The sequence below is a fragment of the Xenopus laevis genome, chromosome 7S (genome assembly GCF_017654675.1).
Source record: "Xenopus laevis strain J_2021 chromosome 7S, Xenopus_laevis_v10.1, whole genome shotgun sequence".
NCBI classification, from domain to species: domain Eukaryota; kingdom Metazoa; phylum Chordata; class Amphibia; order Anura; family Pipidae; genus Xenopus; species Xenopus laevis.
The window spans coordinates 110,495,855-110,517,898 of record NC_054384.1 but is presented as its reverse complement, the minus strand read 5'-3'; the positions used below and the strand labels follow the sequence as shown (position 1 = coordinate 110,517,898).

At 41.9% G+C, this 22,044-nt stretch overlaps 1 protein-coding gene across 3 annotated transcripts; it reads left to right on the top strand.

The window, feature by feature from the left end:
* Window positions 1–2,037: 2,037 nt before the first annotated feature.
* Window positions 2,038–21,025, top strand: slc66a1.S (solute carrier family 66 member 1 S homeolog). Of its 3 annotated transcripts, XM_041571761.1 has the most exons (10): window positions 2,038–3,194; window positions 3,970–4,069; window positions 4,200–4,502; window positions 4,605–4,799; window positions 13,191–13,320; window positions 14,673–14,760; window positions 15,049–15,194; window positions 16,217–16,309; window positions 17,647–17,832; window positions 19,901–21,025. In XM_041571761.1, the coding sequence occupies exons 4-10, from the start codon at window positions 4,627–4,629 to the stop codon at window positions 19,955–19,957; spliced, it is 873 nt and encodes a 290-aa protein (XP_041427695.1). In that variant the 5' UTR covers window positions 2,038–3,194; window positions 3,970–4,069; window positions 4,200–4,502; window positions 4,605–4,626; the 3' UTR covers window positions 19,958–21,025. The 3 variants fall into 3 exon arrangements, with proteins under 3 accessions (XP_041427695.1, XP_041427694.1, XP_041427696.1); XM_041571760.1 differs by lacking the exon at window positions 4,200–4,502 and having other exon boundaries at window positions 2,044–3,194; XM_041571762.1 differs by lacking the exons at window positions 2,038–3,194; window positions 3,970–4,069; window positions 4,200–4,502 and adding an exon at window positions 6,273–6,319 and having other exon boundaries at window positions 4,669–4,799.
* Window positions 21,026–22,044: the final 1,019 nt, after the last annotated feature.

The following is a 22,044-nucleotide window of genomic DNA, read 5'->3' as shown; positions in this document are numbered from 1 at the left end:
CCTATTAATAACATTGGGATCACTGACCTTCCTATATATTTATCTTTATTCCTATTAATAACATTGGGATCACTGACCTTCCTATATATTTATCTTTATTCCCTATTAATAACATTGGGATCACTGACCTTCCTATATATTTATCTTTATTCCCTATTAATAACATTGGGATCACTGACCTTCCTATATATTTATCTTTATTCCCTATTAATAACATTGGGATCACTGACCTTCCTATATATTTATCTTTATTCCCTATTAATAACATTGGGATCAGCCATAATTTTTACCGGCCAGGTGGCAACCCTAGTCCCACTGCATGCTGGGTATCAGGGCAGCCATCAGGGGGGACTGGAGGGAGAGTTGTAGGGGTAACTCGGGTAAGGGGGGCCCAGCCACTCCGCACTTTCTTGATTAGTCTGCCCCCCTGCTTTCTGAGAGCTGCTGACTTCGGGTAGGCAGGGCTGGAACACAAGGGGAGGTATCTTCTGTCCATTACTTCCCCTTATTGGACACAGAGTTTAAGTCCCGGTTGAACTGCTCAGGGATTGGATAGCTGAGGTTTGAACTTCTCCTCCAGCTCATCCAATCACCATGCAGCTTTACCAGGACTTGAAATTCTGTGACCAATAAGGGAAGAAAATGCTGTCACTGGAAGAAGATGCAGCCACCTGTACTCCCCTCCTCCCTTCTGTAGTTGGCAGCTCACTGACAGCAGGTGGGCCCCACTAATGAAGTAAGTGTAACATGGCAGGGCCCCCCTTAAGGTAACCCTTTGTGGTCCCTGTTGTGTGGTGGGGCCCTGGCACCAATTTTTTTTTAAACTTCTGGGGGGGCAAGTTTTTTTACATGGACATTTAAGGGGGGCCCTGGCCACCAATTTTCTTATAATGTGGGGGATGGGGGGCTAGCCACCAATATTTTTTAATGGGGGGCCCTGACCACAAATGTTTTTTTCAATGGGGGGGCCCTGACCACCAATACTTTTTTATATTTTTATTACCATGTGGGAACCATAGCCACCAATGGGTTGTTTTTTTTAGTGGGGGGTGGGAAGTGGACCTGTGGGGTGGGGAGGGCGGGGCTTGTGGTGGGCGCAGCCCAGGGGGCTCAGGAAATTTTTTCGTATGGGGCCCTGCGATTTCTGATGGCAGCCCTGCTGGGTATTGTAGTCTTACATTAAACTTGGCAGTGGGCAAATTGCTAAACAAAAACTACATTACCCAACATGCATTGGGACTAATATTACTGAGTGGCCCCTGGTGTCCCAGTCGGACAGTGCAGACACCCCAATGTGCCGCTGCCTCTATTCACCCATTAAACTGCTGTGACTGACAATATCTTTATATGTTGTACTGGGGGGACATTATTCATACCTCCCAACATTTTGGAAGTAAAAAGAGGGATAATTTTTTTTTTTCCGCATGTAGCGCAGCAATTTTTGGACCACACCCCTTTCTGTGGCCACACCCCCTAATTACCATGTTTGTTTTACAAAATTTGGCAGGTTATGAAAGTTTGAAAATATTTCTCCTTATCTAAACTGTGTTTTTGTGTCTCAAAATTGTTACAAAGTATCTTATTTGCACCTGTTAGCTGTTCTGGGCTCTCTGCTAAAAGCCAATTAAGTGAGAAACTTTGTTTCTTTTTCTGGCTGTTCAGTGCAGAGAAAAGAGGGACTTTCCAGTACAAATGAGGGACTGCGGGTTGAGCTGTCAAAAGAGGGACATTCCCTCTGAAAAAGGGACAGTTGAGAGGTATGTATTATTCACTGTAGATTTAATTTTAACGCCGTCTGATTCTTTCTCTGTTTATTTACAGTAAAAAAAAAAGAAACCCTAAGAATTGAGACACTTCTGTTAATATATATATATAGTAGTGTGTGAGGAATCAGAAATAGACCCAGGCCTGTACACTGTGTCCACACAGGATTAGTGTAACCCCTCAGTACAGCGCCACAGACATGAGCAGAACACACACAGCTCCCACACAACCGCCTCTGTCAAACACTTCTCCTCACACTGAGAGCGAGGGGCGGAGACACTGACTCATCAGCACGTCACGTGGTATCCCGCCCAGTGTCACCTGACTTGTTTGTATCGCTCGGCTCAGCTGCCTGAAGTTTCACACAGAGGGAGAGACAAGGGAAATACGTGAGGGGGACATAGATGGACTCTCCAGTTCTCTGGGGCTGTGTGTGTGTGTGAGGGGCAGCTGTGTGATATAGAGACAGACTGAGGGGCTGCTGAGTGATATAGAGACAGACTGAGGGGCTGCTGTGTAATATAGAGACAGACTGAGGGGCTGCTGAGTGATATAGAGACAGACTGAGGGGCTGCTGAGTGATCTAGAGACAGACTGAGGGGCTGCTGAGTGATCTAGAGACAGACTGAGGGGCTGCTGAGTGATCTAGAGACTGACAGGGTGAGGGGCTGCTGAGTGATAAAGAGACAGACTGAGGGGCTGCTGAGTGATATAGAGACAGACTGAGGGGCTGCTGAGTGATCTAGAGACAGACTGAGGGGCTGCTGAGTGATCTAGAGACAGACTGAGGGGCTGCTGAGTGATCTAGAGACAGACTGAGGGGCTGCTGAGTGATCTAGAGACAGACTGAGGGGCTGCTGAGTGATCTAGAGACAGACTGAGGGGCTGCTGAGTGATCTAGAGACAGACTGAGGGGCTGCTGAGTGATATAGAGACAGACTGAGGGGCTACTGAGTGATATAGAGACAGACTGAGGGGCTGCTGAGTGATATAGAGACAGACTGAGGGGCTGCTGAGTGATATAGAGACTGACAGGGTGAGGGGCTGTTGAGTGATATAGAGACAGACTGAGGGGCTGCTGAGTGATCTAGAGACAGACTGAGGGGCTGCTGAGTGATATAGAGACTGACAGGGTGAGGGGCAGAGAAGATGCAGTGTCGAGACAGTATAATCTAGAGCAAGACAGTGTAATATAGAGTGAGACAGTATAATATAGAGTGAGACATTTGCTGCTTACTTAATAGACTGAATTACCCAGTGAGACACTCTGTGAGTGAGGGGACAGACAGACGCCCTCATATGAGTCTATTGGAACTACAGGCAATTGAGTAGATACAAATCTATTATCACAAACCAAAGGGACTGATATAAGGGCAGAGTTGCTGGGGATGAATCAGAGAAGCTGATCATCAACTGTAGTCTCATGAGAGGTAAGAGATGGGGTGTAGGAGAGGGGGTGATGGGGTGCCGGGGGTTTGAGAGGGGTGATGGGTATAAGAAACAGCATGTGGGGTGCCAGTAGTTTGGGTATAAGACTAATTACACTTTAGTGATACTGACACATAACTTTGGATTTTCATGAAAACCTGTCACTGTCCATTTAAAAGGGAAAACTTCCACTAAATGAACTTTTCAGCATCTTTAAGGTCAAAGGGTTGGTTCACCTTTAAGTTAACTTTTAATATGTCATAGAATAGCCAATCCTGAGCAGCTTTTCATTTTTTTATGAAGTTTCTTTATCTTTTTGCTGACTCTTTTCAGCTTTCAAATTGGGGGGGGGGGTTACTGAGCCCATCTAAAAAACAAAGGCTCTGTAAGGCTACTCATTTAATTTTATTGTTACTTTTTATTATCCATCTTTCTATTCAGGCCTCTCCTAATTGATATTCCAGTCTCTTATTCAAATTACGGCATGGTTGCTAGGGGAATTTGGTCCCTAGCAACCACGCTGCAGAAACCTGAGAGCTGCTGAATCTAAATAACTAATAAAAATAATAAAAAATAAAAACCAATTGCAAATTGTCTCAGAATATCCCTCTCTACATTACACAAACCATTAATTCAAAGGTGAACAGTCCTTTTAATTATTTTTAAATTCTTTCCTTACTGTTTATCTCTCTAAACTGCAGTGTTTGCTGGTTTTTAGGGCCTTAGCCTATAGCAACGGAAAGCAGGTTAATTAATGTTATTTATGTTTCTCTTCAGGCCTCTCTTAATCATTTTCCAGGCTGCCTATCTAATGTCATATGAACAGGACTGAATAGAACATCACTGTATAATAACGTTAATACTCATACAGTAAAAGGTAAGTTCTGCTGGATCGTGTTGTTCTTTTTTATTAGTTATGATTTGTTTAAACAACTTTATCTCCTTCTTCCCTTTTCTTACCCTCCTATATACTTCTTCACCTTTCCTCCACTGTATCATGTGAGTAGAAAATGCTTGATTACTGAAACTGGTTCCTTTGCTTGCATGTCATTGTCATGTGAACTTTTCATGTTAAATTGTGTACCCAGACATTTTCGACCACTTTTGCATACACATGTCAAAAAAATAGATAGATTTTAAAACAAAGAGTTAAAAAAAATTTAATTCTGCTTTAATTTTCTGTTTTAAAGGCCAACTAACACGATGAGGTCTGGACTGGGAGTCAAAATAGGCCCTGGCATTCCAAGTACAGAGAGGCCCAAACAGCAGCCCCTCCCCCTTTTAAGCTGCAATATACAGGCCAAATTTAGGTCTGATTGGTGTTCAGAACCGACATAATTGCAATGAATGTGAAAATGTCATTTTTCGGTGGGTATTTCCTGTGATTTCAGTTGATCTGTTCTTTGTTTCAGAGGGTTTTAAGACACAGGAAACATGAAGGAAATCCCTAACAACGGTTCATCGTTCCCTGCAAATGTTACATTTTGCCCCAATGGGACGAGGTGGATCTGGACTGTCCTTGATGAGTGCACGGTGGATGCTCGGGATGAAGCCAGTGTCTACATGGGGCTCTTTTCCATCCTCTGCTTCATGGGGGCCTCCTTCCCGTGAGTAATTTTGGCACATTAAAGGAACAGTTCAGTGCAAAATAAAAATGTTTCTAATATAGTTAGTTACCCAAAAATGTCATGGATAAAGGCTGTAGTGACTAACAGAACACTACTTCCTGCTATTTAGCTCTCTAGCTCTGAATTAGTCAGCAACTTTAAAGGGGTTGTTTACCTTTGAGTTAACTGTTAGTATGATGTAGAGAGGGATATTCTGAGACAATTTGCAATTGGTTTTCATTTTTTATAATTTGTGTTATTTAGCTTTTTATTCAGCAGCTCTCCAGTTTGCAATTTCAGCCACCTGGTTGCTAGGGTCCAAATTCCCCTAGCAACCATGCACTGATTTGAATAAGAGACTGGAATATGAATGGGACAGGCCTGAATAGAAAGATGAGGAATACAAAGTACCAGTAACAATAAATGTGTAACCTTATAGAGTATTTGTTTTTTCAAATGGGGGTCAGTGACCCCCATTTGAAAACTGGAAGAGTCGGAAGAAGAAGGCAATTCAAAAACTATATACAATAAATAAGGACGATTCAATGAAAAGTTGCTTAGAATTAGCCATTCTATAGCATACTAAAAGTTAACTAGAACAAGATATCTTTAAGGGTCAGGGCACACAGGCAGATTCAGGGAGATTAGTCGCCCAGTGACAAATCTCCTCTTCTTCGGGGCGACTAATCTCCCCAAACTGCCTCCCCTGCCTTCCTGCCGGCTAAAATGTAAATCGCTGGTGGAATGGCACTCGGCGCAATTCATTTCTGAAATCGCCCTAAGTTTCCTTGTGCGGCGTCTTTGGAAAGCGAATTGCGCCGAGTGCCATCCCGCCAGTGGGAGTTTTGTTGCCAGGAGACTAATCTCCCTGAATCTGCCTGTGTGCCCTGACCCTAAAAGTTAAAGCAGATTCAAATGCATACGTTATGACCCATATGGGCCCCCATCAAGTCTCTTGATTGGTTACTGTCTGGAAACCAATCAGTGGAATCCAAGAGAGTTGCAAATTATTAGGGTATTAGTAGTGTTTTGTTATGTTAGACATCTAGTCACTCCAGCCTTTATACATTACATTTTTGCCTAACTAACTATATTAGAAATATTTTTTATTTTGCATAGCCTATTTTTTTACCCAGTTTTTATTTTTACACTGAACAATTCCTTGAATCACTCCCACACTGTATTCCTCACTCTGACGACTGTCACAAGCCCAGCTCAGCACTTAGGGAATGTCTCAGTGCCAGGCAGCAGTTTCAAGTCTCCTTTTGTGGTTTCCCAGTCAGAATGTCATGAGTAAAAATTTAAATTTCTGTTGTAATATAGAGACTGTTTCTTCCTGTGGTCATGGTATTTGGTGTTAGGGTCAGATTAAAGGGGAGGTGTTGCTTGAATATAAATTGTGTGTTTGGTAAAGCAAAACCCACGCTTGTTGATCTTGATTTATTTTTTCATATATATTGCCTTCTGGGACAGTATGATGTCCAATCCTATTGAAGCTACTCATCTGCTACTGAACACATGTAAGTTAAAGGGACACTATAATTATCATATTTGTGTCTGTTTTCAAGCACTTTGTACATTATTTACTAAAGCAGGTTTTTGGGAAAAATGATTTCCAGTTGGTCAGTTTTTAAACCCCAGGAAAGAGAAGTGGGGGCAGAAACCGTTTGGATACATTAGAGATAATTAGGGCTCTTCCACATGGGCGGTTTTCCCTGCACTCTCCTGCGTTGCGCTTTCTTCTATTTGCAGGGAGCGCAGGAGTAGACGCAGTCAATTATTGTGAAGGGGGCTGTACTCACACAGACGCATGTATGCGCCGAACGCAGGTGAAATGCAACATGCTGTGTGCCACCTGTGTTTTCCGCTTATATGCGTCTGTGTGAGTACAGCCCCCTTCACAATAATTGACTGCGTCTACTCCTGTGCTCCCCTGCGGCTGAATAGAAGAAAGCACAATGCAGGGGAGCGCAGGGAAAACCACCCATGTGGAAGAGCCTTTATCAAGCACGGGCTACCATTTTTGGCTACCCAGTAAAACAATACCATCATATTCGTTTGGCATAATTGTAGATCTATGTTGCTGTGGATCCTACAAATGTTCACACCTGGGCTTTGAGCCCAAACCTGATCACAGGCTTTGCACCCCCTCTGTGTATCAAAGGAAAACAAAAGAAACAATTCCAGGATTCTAATAATTATCTTTGCAGACCAAAGATGCACCAAAGCAAATGCAATGTAGCACAGGAAAGCAGCTGACAGATTAGTATTTCTTTCTATAGTATTGCACCCCGTGGGTCCTATTAAAACTAGGAAGGTGTTCTTACATCCTTATTATCCCAAACAGGAAAGTAGTTCTCGCCACTTAATTATCCAGAGCAAAAGAATGATTATTATTTCTTATTATATCCAAGATATAGGTATTTGCAAAACATAACAAATCATTGGTGCTTTGAACATCCAATCATAGCTTTAAGTGGGAGCAACAAAGTTCAAACTGCAGTAACAAGATTCTATAGAACAAAAACACTTAAAAAGTGTAAACATCTCTTGTAATACCATATATTGAAATTGATTATTGCACTCGCATAACCTGGTGGTTAGAAACTCGTTCCCACTGGTTATGATGTTGCTTGCTGGCATTTAGTGGTCACGAGGCTCCCTGGGATGATGTCATCAACACATTGGGGAACAATTTTGTTCTATAGGAACTTACTGCTGATGTTTGAACTTTACTGCTGCTACTTAAAGCCATGATTGAATGTTCAAAGCACCAATGATTGTTATGGTTTGCGAGTCTCCATTGTGACTATGAAAGCACACCCAATTGAGGAAATAATCATTACTCGCCTTTTGCTGGGGATAATTAAGTTGTAAGGACACCTTCCTAGTTATAAAAGGACACAGAGGGTGCAATGCTATAGAAAGAAATACTACACTATATTTAGGGCTCTTACGCCATTTTTGCCTGTGCTCCCCTGCATTGCGCTTTCTTCTGTTCAGCCGCAGGGGAGCGCAGGAGTAGATGCACTCAATTATTGTGAAGGGGGCTGTACTCACACAGATGCATGTAAGCGGCAAACGCAGGTGGGACGCAGCATGTTGCATTTCACCTGTGTTTGGCGCATACATGCATCTGTGTGAGTACAGCCCCCTTCACAATAATTGAGTGCGTCTACTCCTGCGCTCCCCTGCGGCTGAACAGAAGAAAGCGCAATGCAGGGGAGTGCAGAAAAAAACGGCCGTGTTCAGGATATCTTTGGGACTTTTCCCATTGAACTCAGCAGGTCTGAATTGGAGTACTTTTTTTATTCCGACTTTTAACACCCTCGGGGTTTAATAAATTCCAAAAAAATTGGTGGGTTTTTTTCCCACTAAAAATTTAGATTTTATAGTAAAAAAAAAAAAAATAAACTAGAATTTTTCGAGATTGTGGGATTCGGACTTTGATAAATAACCCCCTTAGTGTCAGCACGAAAGACTCTGTTAAAGGAGAACTAAACGCTAAAAATGAATGTGGCTAAAAATGTCCTATTTTCTATAGTGAACTTATTGCACGAGGCTAAAGTTTGAGCTTGTCAATAGCAGCAATGATCCAGGACTTCAAACTTGTCACAGGGGGTCACCATCTTGGAAAGTGTCTGTGACACTCACATGCTCAGTGGGCTCTGATTGGCTGTTGAGAAGCTAAGCTTAGGGCTCGTCACTAATTATCCTGCAGAAAATGACCTTCCCTGGCTGTAATATAAGCTGATGCTACAGGTTTGCTGATTATTCAATTCTGATGCTAATTGCACTGGTTTCTGTGCTGCCATGTAGTAATTATGTGTATTAATTACTAATCAGCCTTATATTGTGACATTTCTATTCTATGTGTACTGTATATTGTGAGTGGCTCCCTAAGCTCAGTAAGTGACAGCAGCACAGAGCATGTGAATCAGTGAATCAGCAGAAAAGAAGATGGGGAGCTACTGGGGCATCTTTGGAGACACAGATCTTTACTGCTAAAGGGCTGTGGTTGCCTTGGGCTGGTACAGAAGCACAAAACATCATGTACAACATTTCTACCTGCTTCTTTTTTAGTTACAATTTAGTTCTAATGCTTAACTAAAGAAGCAGGTAGAAATGTTGTACATGATGTTTTGTGCTTCAAGGCAACCACAGCCCTTTAGCACTGCTCACAGGTTGTTGGGGCTGACAAGAAAACGCAGCAGCAGCATGTCTAACACACAGTTCAGCATTATCACCGGCCACAAGACACTGCTGTGTTTCAGGCGCTGACTGCACTTTGTTTTATGCTGAGCAACCAGTTAATCTGCCAAACTGCCACTTCTGCTTGTGCCAGTTTGACCCTTACAGTTGAATGTCAGTATTTATTCTTATTGGCATTTACAAGTAACACTGAAACCAGCGAAAATGTAGCACACAAAGTGCCAAACAAGGAATTTCAGCCGGCAAAAGTTACTCCCCGTTGGGAAGCATCACAGGTCAGTGTGGATGGTCATTCAAATAACTGATTCCAGTACAAACAAAATCTAACAAAATAACTGCCTTTTGCACAAATCCTGCATGTAGAGAGACATGATGTCTGGTGAGTTTAATAGAGTGACCTCTAATACATCTTCTAGGCAAAAGGAGCCCCCCTATAAGATATATTGGATCTAACTGTCAATGAATATCTGACACCCAACTGCTGCATGAAGAGAGAATGAAGAGAAACAGATGCTGAGAGAGGAATTGTGAAGATAAACTTGATTATTTCAGAAATGATACAGAATATTTAATTGATTTTATTTAGAAAGTTTCTTATTTCAGTATGATGAAGCTTATATTAAATTTTCATTTTCACGATCGTTCCCCTTTAAAAATTCAACTTAAATTTGCGTGTGTTATCATACTCTGGCCCTTTAAGAATTCAAATTCGACTATTCGCCACCTGAAACCTGCCAAATTACTGTTTAAGTCAATAGGAGAGGTGCAGGGATCAATCTGGAGATGTTTGCAGCCTTCCTGACATTCTAGTTTTTTTTTGGAGAAAATATAAATAGATAAGCTGCAGCTCACCGTTAAAAGTAAATGTTTGCTGTTTATCCCACAGGGTTTCCTGTGTTAATACCCCAATAGAATCAAGCATTTCAACTCTTCTTCTGATGTTTTCGGAGAAAAAACTTGAATCGAGTTTGATCGAATTCGATTTGAATTTTCAGGTTGTTTAAATTTGTCCAAGTATTAAAAAAAAAATCGTTTTTAATAATACATTTCGACTAGGAGAATTTTGATTTTATGGGAGTTTAAAAAAACATGGATTCGAGATTGGACCCTTGATAAATGTTTTTTTAAGTGTCTTTAAGTCAGATAGGATGAAGGAAAACAAAAGACAACCCGGATAAACTTTAAGGGATCCTGTCATCGTAAAACATGTTTTTTTTTCAAAACACATCAGTTAATAGTGCTGCTCCAGCAGAATTCTGCACTGAAATCCATTTCTCAAAAGAGCAAACTGATTTTTTTTTATATTTAATTTTGAAATCTGACATGGGGCTAGACATTTTGTCAATTTCCCAGCTGCCCCTGGTCATGTGACTTGTGCCTGCACTTTAGGAGAGAAATGCTTTCTGGCAGGCTGCTGTTTTTCCTTCTCAATGTAACAATGTGTCTCAGTGGGACCTGGATTTTACTATTGAGTCTTGTTCTTAGATCTACCAGGCAGCTGTTATCTTGTGTTAGGGAGCTGCTATCTGGTTACCTTCCCATTGTTCTGTTGTTAGGCTGCTGGGGGGAAAGGGAGGGGGTGATATCACTCCAACTTGCAGTACAGCAGTAAAGAGTGATTGAAGTTTATCAGAGCACAAGTCACATGACTTGGGGCAGCTGGGAAATTGACAATATGTCTAGCCCCATGTCAGATTTCAAAATTGAATATAAAAAAATCTGTTTGCTCTTTTGAGAAATGGATTTCAGTGCAGAATTCTGCTGGAGCAGCACTATTAACTGATTCATTTTGAAAAAAAATGTTTTGTCCCATGACAGTATCTCTTTAACTTACCTCAAAAATAATCAAAGTTCCCTGCCCTGTTGACTAATGACATCACAGCTAGATAAGACATCACTGCTAGATTTGGTGCTGAACTGCTATTGGTTATAGGAAGGGCACAAGGAAAAGTAGATTTTATTCGGCTCTATGGCACAATATATTTCCAACACAAGCCTTGTTTCCACCTGGATTCATTTTCACTTTCATGTTGTAACATCTAGCCAGAGATGAAGCAGGTATTTATTTAGCAGGCGTCCCTCATGCTGTTGGCAAGTGTAGGAATAATTATTGTTCAGCCAGAATACGCGCGTCTGCTTCTCTGTGTTTGTAACCCAATCCCTTGCGTGTAGGAAACAATATCCCTACTACCTGAGTTGTTTGTGTGAATCAGAGTCAGAAAGTGTCTTGGGATCAGCAGGTCGACTGGGTGATTTCCAGGAATGTGTTTTTATTACCACGTCTCAGTGCTGTTGTTGCTGAAGGGCAGATAAACAGCCAAAGATCCTTCAGGCAAAGCTCAAGGAGATTCGTATTCTGGTTATACACATAGAAGGAACAGAGCATATCTAACCTGCAGCCTTTTATATAAGTACAGCTGAAGACACCAGTGATGTACCAGTGATGTATCTAGTGATTCCTTATTTTGATTGGTCCTGAAACTAACCACACAGATAAAGATGTGCCTTTATAGTTACATACAGTAGCCACATGCGTGGATCTTTGTCTCATGTATGATACCCAGATGATGGGCCAAAATGAATCTTCTAACAATTTTGAATTATTGGATCAGATTAAATGGATCCTTCTCAGGAGTGGCCACACCCACATGTCTATCCAGTTTTTACTATTCAGGATCATTTCAGCCAATTTACTGATATCATGTTGAACTGCAGCCAGGTGTCATATCAACTCACCCCCCCCCCCCCATATCTGACAAATTGGGTTATTCAAAATGTCCATAATTCCCCCCACTGTATTTTCTGGGATTTAGCCAGTTGATGACTGCAGCGGTGTGTTCTTAGATCTACCAGGCAGCTGTTATCTTGTGTTAGGGAGCTGCTATCTGGTTACCTTCCCATTGTTCTGTTGTTACGCTGCTGGGGGGAAAGGGGGGGGGGTGATATCACTCCAATTTACAGTACAGCAGTAAAGAGTGACTGAAGTTTATCAGCGCACAAGTCACATGACTGGAGGCAGCTGGGAAACTGACAATATGTCTAGCCCCATGTCAGATTTCAAAATTAAATGTCAAAAAAATATGTTTGCTTTCTTGAAAATGGATTTCAGTGCAGAATTCTGCTGGCTCAGCACTATTAACTGATGTGTTTTGTCAAAAAACATATTTTTCCCATGACAGCATGTAAAGGCAAAAAAATGAAATGCTATTTTTGCTTTCTTCAAACAAAAAAGAAACCTATCTTCAATATACTTTAATTAAAAAATATGTACTGTTTTTATAAGAAACCTGACTGTATGCAGTGAAATTCTCCCTTCATTTACTGCTGTGGATAGGAATTGTCAGACGGTCCCTAACTGCTCTGCAGGGAAACAATCATACTTATGTACAGCAGGGGGAGCCCCCGCCTTACTTCCCAGCCATGCAGAACTCAAGCAGCTTTGTTTGTTTCCCTGTAGAGCAGTCAGCGACTGTGTAGAGATTTGTATTGGATTTTATTTTTGCCTTTACATCCCCTTTACTGTTTCCAACTCCAGCTGCAGGGACAAAGATCATGGAGCCAGATTTAAACAGATAAACTGGGATTCTATTTGGAGGATTATTTTGCTGCAGCCACTGGTTCTGCAGAGTTGGAGAAAGTTTATATTAAACAATACAAAAACTATAAAATCCACATTAGATTACATGACAACACAGGAGCCAGTGCAGTCTGTATATTCTGATTATTAATCAGTCTTGTTGTATCGGCTTCTGGCAGATATTATTTGACTTGTGCTGTTTTGATCATTTATGACGATCCCTAAGCAGCCCAGATCACACTGAGCATGTGCACAGTCTTGGTCTTGCAAAGATGTATAACAAAGTTACAAGATGGTGACCCCCTGTAGCCAACTTTGAAAGCATAAATCATTTGTTTGATTAGACTTGTGGTGCAGTAAGTTCATGTTTATGTTTAGTATACAAAATACAGCATTTCTAGCCTTATTCTATTTTACACTTTACTTCCCCTTTAAGCAATTAAAGAAGTCACAATAGGCTAAACTGGCCATGCAATGGCTAATTCCCATTGTGACATTAACTGTTGTTATGGATACATTGAATTAGTCATGCTTTGAATCACCAACTCATGGCATTGGTAAGTGTCAATAATTCACGATCTCTCCCCTGTTCTCCCTCTCAGGCAGTTCTACACGGCGTGCAAGACTGGCAAGATGGACAAAGCCATATCCATTTGGTTCCTCTTGGGCTGGACCACTGGAGACACTTTGAACCTTGTGGGGACTTACCTAGCGGATCAGCTTCCCCTGCAGGTATGACTGGCACACGGCACTCAGCTATTCAGAGAAGCAAACACTCTGGAATTGGACAGAACTCCATTTATATGTTACTACATTTTCTTTAAGCGAGTCCATATAGGGTAATCACTAGTAGTTACCCATATACTCCTGACTGCTACTTACCCCATGGTCAGACAAGAACCTCCCCTAGGGCAAGTGAATCCATTGTCCACTAGTACTTGTTAAAAGGAACAGTAACACCAAAAAATAAAAGTGTTGTTATGGAATGACAATATAGTGTACTGTTGCCCTGCACTGGTAAAACTGGTGTGTTTGCTTCAGAAACACTACTATAGTTTATATAAACAAGCTGCTGTGTAGCCATGGGGGCAGCCATTCAAGCACAGGATACACAGTAGATAACAGATAAGTACTACTATAGTTTATATAAACAAGCTGCTGTGTAGCCATGGGGGCAGCCATTCAAGCACAGGATACACAGTAGATAACAGATAAGTACTACTATAGTTTATATAAACAAGCTGCTGTGTAGCCATGGGGGCAGCCATTCAAGCACAGGATACACAGTAGATAACAGATAAGTACTACTATAGTTTATATAAACAAGCTGCTGTGTAGCCATGGGGCAGCCATTCAAGCACAGGATACACAGTAGATAACAGATAAGTACTACTATAGTTTATATAAACAAGCTGCTGTGTAGCCATGGGGCAGCCATTCAAGCACAGGATACACAGTAGATAACAGATAAGTACTACTATAGTTTATATAAACAAGCTGCTGTGTAGCCATGGGGGCAGCCATTCAAGCACAGGATACACAGTAGATAACAGATAAGTACTACTATAGTTTATATAAATAAGCTGCTGTGTAGCCACGGGGGCATCCATTCAAGCACAGGATACACAGTAGATAACAGATAAGTACTACTATAGTTTATATAAACAAGCTCTGTGTAGCCATGGGAGCAGCCATTCAAGCACAGGATACACAGTAGATAACAGATAAGTACTACTATAGTTTATATAAACAAGCTGCTGTGTAGCCATGGGGGCAGCCATTCAAGCACAGGATACACAGTAGATAACAGATAAGTACTACTATAGTTTATATAAACAAGCTGCTGTGTAGCCATGGGGGCAGCCATTCAAGCACAGGATACACAGTAGATAACAGATAAGTACAAAGCTCTGATTCTCTGTACTTCCTGCTCCTGGGCTGTTCCTGTGATGTGATTTATTTAGTCTTTTGGGAAAAGTCAGAACTTGCTCTTTAATTAAAATCATTTGACCATTATTCCTGTGTAGTTTGTGTGGCCCCGGCCGTGGTACATTGATTTTCATCTTTTTATTTCTCCCCTACAGAGATACACTTCGGCCTATTATATATTTGCGGATCTGATAATGTTGTGCTTTTACTTCTATTTCAAATGTCGGAACCAAAGTCCCAGCAGTGAGTATCTGTACTGAAGTCTAATTTTGTGCACTTCTGTTTCTGACTACATGTACCACTGATACGATGCGCCAATAGCCAACTCTCCTCTAGCCGCGACTTCCCAGATTCCTGTGCATTCCTCTGTGATTCTCTTTTACAGTTGGTCACAGAACACGCAATGCATTGTTGGAATGGAGCTTTGCTGTGCTACTTTGCTTCATTGGTAGTCAGAACCAACAGTGCAAAGGATAAGCATAGGTGTAATTAATGTTGATTATGAGGCTTCCTTTCTGTTTTGTCTCTTAGTGTATGCCCCCATTAATGCAGTGTGTGGATTAGCGTTTTTGGGCTCTGTGGCTACTTTCTCTCTCCTGCAAGAGGCGGGACCCATGCCGATGAATTCTGCAGAAGCCTTTCACAGCCGTCACCTGCTTTCGACCAATGGAGAAGAGGTGTGTGCTACCTGCTGCCCCCTGTAGTGTGGCTTAGATCTGCATTACCTGCCTGACTGCTCAGTACAACTGCCTTCCTATTCATACTGTGTATATCATTCAGCTGCTTGGTCTCACTGAATCTGTTAGGGCAAAACACACATACATATAATCAACATGGTACTTGCCCCACCCACTTAAAGAGAACTAAAGCCTAACTAAAGAAGTAGCTAAAAATGTTGTACACAATATTTTGTGCTTCTGTACCAGCCCAAGGCAACCACAGCCCTTTAGCAGTAAAGATCTGTGACTCCAAAGATGCCCCAGTAGCTCCCCATCTTCTTTTCTGCTGATTCACTGCACATGCTCTGTGCTGCTGTCACTTACTGAGCTTAGGGAGCCACTCACAATATACAGTACACATAGAATAGAAATGTCACAATATAAGGCTGATTAGTAATTAATACACATAATTACTACATGGCAGCACAGAAACCAGTGCAATTAGCACCAGAATTTAATAATCAGCAAACCTGTAGCATCAGCTTATATTACAGCCAGGGAAGCTCATTTTCTGCTGGATAATTAGTGACGAGCCCTAAGCTTAGCTTCTCAACAGCCAATCAGAGCCCACTGAGCATGTGAGTGTCACAGACACTTTCCAAGATGGTGACCCCCTGTGACAAGTTTGAAGTCCTGGATCATTGCTGCTATTGACAAGCTCAAACTTTAGCCTCGTGCAATAAGTTCATTACATACAATAGGACATTTAAGCCATATTCATTTTTAGGGTTTAGTTCTTTAACCATCTCTCTGTTAGTGTGTGTCACATGCTATAATCAAATCAAAATACACCTGGATATGGGGAAGACTCACTGTGTAACCAATTGCATCAAGAGATGACATTTTCAAACAGGACAGAATATCCGCAGTCCAATAGGATCACAGGACATTAGGCATGTGTGTAGGTCTGGCCAGCTGAGCTCTGTTACTGTAATGATCTTTTTGGCATGGCTTGCTAAATAACCTGTTGTGTTTTTCAGGAGTATTCAGTGAAAAATAAGATTGGCTTTGCTTGTGGCTTACTGTCCACGTTGTCCTACTTGCTCTCCCGACTGCCTCAGATCTACACCAATGTAAGTAACTGCCCCTCCCCTGCAGATCTACACCAATGTAAGTACCTGCTATGCCCTCCCCCCGCTCACTGTGTCTCTGTCCCCCCCCAGTCGGTGCAGGTAGAGTCCTGCAGCGGGTTGGGTACCTGCGGGTAGGGTTGCCACCCGGCCGGTAAAACACCTGCCAGGGCCGGTATTACAAATTTACCTGCCGGTAATTTGTAATACCATTTACAAAATCCCGTGCCCGCCGATGAAAACGTACATTTTCGTCGGGTTCGGGTGGTGGCCCCGCCCCTTTTGTGACTCTACTCCCCGTGGCTCTGCCCCCTTTGTGGCGCCCCTCATTGGCTCCACCCCTTTTTGCGTCACTCCCCGCCCCTTTCTTTTCAGCCCCCCACCATGGCTGGTAATTTTTTTTTTTTTTTTTAAAAGGTGGTAACCCTAACTGCGGGTTACCCGCAATACCCTGTGGGTTGCAGGCAGAAGTTTTGGGAGCAGGTATAGACGCAGGTCGGTGGTTCTCCGGGTTTGCGGGTCGCGGGTCTTCTCAATAGTGAGTTTTACTCCTTTTTTTCTGATCATGCCTACTTCCAATTATGTCACTTCCAGTTTACAATGACAGTACTTCCTGTTTTACTCCTTTTTTGGGATCACGGCAACTTCTAATTATGTCACTTCCGGTTTACAATGACAGCACTTCCTGTTTTTCTCCTTTTTTTTCTGATTACGCCTACTTCCAATGATGTCACTTCTGGTTTACAATGACAGCACTTCCTGTTTTTCTCCTTTTTTTTCTGATTACGCCTACTTCCAATGATATCACTTCTGGTTTACAATGACAGAACTTCCTGTTTTACTCCTTTTTTGGGATCACGGCAACTTCTTATTATGTCACTTCCGGTTTACAATGACCACACTTCCTGTTTTACTTCTTTTTTCCGATCACGACAACTTTTAATGACCTCACTTCCGGTTTACAATGACCGCACTTCCTGTTTTACTCCTTTTTTTCCTGATTACGCCTACTTTCAATGATGTAACTTCCGGTTTACAATGAGGGCGCTTCCTGTTTCTTGATGGTTAGCAGATTGTGGATAAGGTACTTGCGGGTCGGGTAGCGGGTCCAAGGTGGCCCGAGCGTGGGTTGCGGGTCACAGGTCGGGTTTAACAAATTTTTCGGCGCAGGACTCTAGGTGCAGGGGAAATTTATACTAATGGGCAATTGCAGTAAAACAAAGGTGCCCACATGCCTGAGAGATACTCTGTTCAATATTCTAGTTCTGTGAGTCCCAGTCCATTTATCTTTGGTCAGTCAGTACTTTGGCTTATTAGGGCTGGATCTTGTTTCCCCACAGTTCAAGAGGAAATCCACAGAAGGCCTGGCCCCCACTCTGTTCCTGCTAGTGATCCTGGGTAACCTGACCTACGGAGCCAGCCTATTACTGAAGAACCCAGACTCTGGACAGTCAGAGGGATCCTACGTCGTGCGGCATTTGCCCTGGCTCACCGGCAGTCTGGGGGCTGTGTTTTTGGACCTCATTGTATCCTTTAAACTGCTGGTGACCCTGCTAGTCCTTCAATTTGTACACACTCCATTCTCTTATATGTTTCATTAAATTGTTCAAGCCCAGGCCACTGTGTACCTTAAAGGGATTCTGTCATGATTTTTATTATGTAGTTTTTATTTCTAAATGACACTGTTTACACTACAAATAATTCACTGTACAATATAAAATGTCATTCCTGAAGCAGCAAGTGTATTTAGCTGTAATATTGGGGTGTAGGTGCATCTCAGGTCATTTTGCCTGGTCATGTGATTTCAGAAAGAGCCAGCACTTTAGGATGAACTGCTTTCTGGCAGGCTGTTGTTTCTCCTACTCAATGTAACTGAATGTGTCTCAGTGGGACCTGGATTTTACTATTGAGTGCTGTTCTTAGATCTACCAGGCAGCTGTTATCTTGTGTTAGGGAGCTGCTATCTGGTTACCTTCCCATTGTTCTGTTGTTTGGCTGCTGGGGGGAAAGGGAGGGGGTGATATCACTCCAACTTGCAGTACAGCAGTAAAGAGTGACTGAAGTTTATCAGAGCACAAGTCACATAACTGGGGGCACCCGGGAAACTGAAAACATGTCTAGCCCTAGTTTAAAAAATAAAGGGAAACTCCGGCTTCCAAACCAAAATTTGATAAAGAGGCAGACATAACACAGGAAACCCCTTATATACCCATCACAGTTACCTGTTTCTTCTAAAAGCTTACAGACAGCATGCAGGAACTACATTACCCACAATGCATTGCACAGTGTTCTGTTCCTTATTAAAATCACGTGTGCAGGGAATTGAGGGGTTTGGAGGATGCAGGCTGAGGCCAGGTGGCTGTTGATACAAAGTAACAGTAGTCAGACAGCTCAGCAAAGTAGTCAGACAGATTAACGGGAGAGCAGGGGGCTGGGCTTAGGGAACTGTCAGAAACCATTAAAAAATCATGAAAAGTCTGCATATTTTTTGGATGATCTATAATTGTAAAGTTGCTTTAAATTATGTTTACTTTTCAAAAAGCTTAAGTTTTGTTTTTGTGGAGTTCCCCTTTAAATATAAAAAAAATCTGTTTGCTCTTTTGAGAAATGGGTTTCAGCACAGAATTCTGCTGGAGCCGCTCTATTAACTGATGTGTTTTAATAAAAAACATGTTTTCTCCCATGACAGTATCCCTTTAAATAATCTGTCTCTACCCCATAGCTTTCTCCTAGAATCCTTCTTGAAAGATTTGGCTGAATAACGAACCAAATCCTAATTTGCATATGTAAATTAGGGGTGAGAAGGGGGAAAACATTGTTTACTTCCCTGTTTTGTGACAAAAAGTCACACGATTTCCCTCCCTGTCCCTAATTTGCATATGCAAATTAGGATTTGGTTTGGCTGGGCAAAGGATTCGGCCAAATCCAATCATACTTATGAACAGCAGGGGGAGCCCCCGCCTTACTTCCCAGCCATGCAGAACTCAAGCAGCTTTGTTTGTTTCCCTGTAGAGCAGTCGGCGACTGTGTAGAGATTTGTATTGGATTTTATTTTTGCCTTTACATCCCCTTTACTGTTTCCAACTCCAGCTGCAGGGACAAAGATCATGGAGTCAGATTTAAACAGATAATCTGGGATTCTATTTGGAGGATTATTTTGCTGCAGCCACTGGTTCTGCAGAGTTGGAGAAAGTTTCTATTAAACAATACAAAAACTATAAAATCCACATTAGATCACATGACAACACAGGACCCAGTGCAGTCTGTATATTCTGATTATTAATCAGTCTTGCTGTATTGGCTTCTGGCAGATATTATTTGACTTGTGCTGTTTTGATCTTTTATGATGATCCCTAAGCAGCCCAGATCACACTGAGCATGTGCACAGTCTTGGTCTTGCAAAGATGTATAACAAAGTTACAAGATGGTGACCCCCTGTGGCCAACTTTGAAAGCATAAATCATTTGTTTGATTAGTCTTGTGGTGCAGTAAGTTCATGTTTATGTTTAATATACAAAATACAGCGTTTCTAGCCTTATTCTATTTTACACTTGACTTCCCCTTTAAGAATATTTTTCCTTTACAGAAGTGCAGATTTTAGGCCAGTTTTTCAATTACCGAGGGAGACTCAACGACCCGCTGGAACAGTAGCCTCTTTTACAGCCTGACATTGATTTGTCTTCTCTTAAAGAAACAGCGCAGCTTTTATTCTTGGCTACGTCCCAGCCCTCTGGATTCATCCGTGGGAAACGGAGCCGCTTACAGCTGGTGCCATGTGGACTTTTTTTTTATTATTTGATTGCACAAATACTTGAAAATTCCTGATTTTATACCGTTTTAAGAATTTCAACCCTATTCACTGTAGATTTTAGATGGCGGCTCAAGGGAGGAGCGTTGCGCAGTGATTGGATGCTCAGGGAGACACTTCCACCCATCTGACTGCAAGAGGCAAATTCTTATTGATTTCATTCATGTGATTATTTTGTGACAGGACTGCAGGTCAGTGGTTAGAGCAAGAGACAAATGTCTTTTCTGGTGCTTCTTGCTTGTGAGCTGAGCCCTGCCCAATCTATATCTAGAGCATCTGCTGCCAAATGGGGATACAAGGGAAGCTGTGGATCCCCAATTCTGGATGAATCCTTTATGTAAATACTAACAGTAACATTTAATTACCAAGTTAACCTTTAGCACTTTACATTCATCCCTCCACATTCCCTCTCTGCCCTGCCCTAAAACCAGTCCTGTTTATAAGCTTTCTATTACAGGGATCTCTACGTGCAGGAGAACAGGGAGTATTGCGGCTTCTGTAGCCGTTCAAAACCGACAGTGAAACGCAATGTTTGGACTTATTTTAGTGTTTAGATTTTTTAAATTGAATCTTCCAAACGGACAGTCCAATAGGAGACGACGGGGAAGGTCGGATAAAGGGAATGTTGTGCTTATATTAAAGCTACTGTCATGGTAAATACTGGATCAGTGATCTGTTAGGATCAGGTTCTTTACTTTTTTATAGGGGTTTTGAGACTTCGAGGTGCTTCAGTAGAACAGCTTTGGCTGCAGGAGGATGCTGGGATTTGTAGTTCTACTCCCCTGTAGAGCAATAACCAGTCTGTACAGGAAAGGGCAGCAGGAAACGACTTCACACGTGGACCTTTAATGTATCCAAAGCCCAATCTGTTCATTAAAGGGAATAAAACATGTATTTGGGAGAACACTGAATTACGTCTGCCTCGTTTCCTCTCCTAGATGATGTCACAATGGAAGGGAAACCAGAACATCTTAATGAGAGTTTCTTTTTCCTGGACTGAAACATGTAAGTGGCTGAAGAAAGGGTTGCATGGAGGATCAGATACAATCTCACCCATACAATCTGATGAGCAGCCTTTAAAGGGCATGTAAAGGCAAAACAAAATGCAATTTTTACTTTCTTTAATGAAAAAGAAACCTATCTCCAATATACTTTAATTAAAAAAATGTGTACCGTTTTTATAAGAAACCTGACTGTATGCAGTGAAATTCTCCCTTCATTTACTGCTGTGGATAGGAATTGTCAGACGGTCCCTAACTGCTCTGCAGGGAAACAATCATACTTATGTACAGCAGGGGGAGCCCCCGCCTTACTTCCCAGCCATGCAGAACTCAAGCAGCTTTGGTTGTTTCCCTGTAGAGCAGTCGGCGACTGTGTAGAGATTTGTATTGGATTTTATTTTTGCCTTTACATCCCCTTTACTGTTTCCAACTCCAGCTGCAGGGACAAAGATCATGGAGCCAGATTTAAACAGATAAACTGGGATTCTATTTGGAGGATTATTTTGCTGCAGCCACTGGTTCTGCAGAGTTGGAGAAAGTTTGTATTAAACAATACAAAAACTATAAAATCCACATTAGATTACATGACAACACAGGACCCAGTGCAGTCTGTATATTCTGATTATTAATCAGTCTTGTTGTATCGGCTTCTGGCAGATATTATTTGACTTGTGCTGTTTTGATCATTTATGACGATCCCTAAGCAGCCCAGATCACACTGAGCATGTGCACAGTCTTGGTCTTGCAAAGATGTATAACAAAGTTACAAGATGGTGACCCCCTGTGGCCAACTTTGAAAACATAAATCATTTGTTTGATTAGGCTTGTGGTGCAGTAAGTTCATGTTTATGTTTAGTATACAAAATACAGCATTTCTAGCCTTATTCTATTTTACACTTTACTTCCCCTTTAAGTGTAAGCTCTTCATC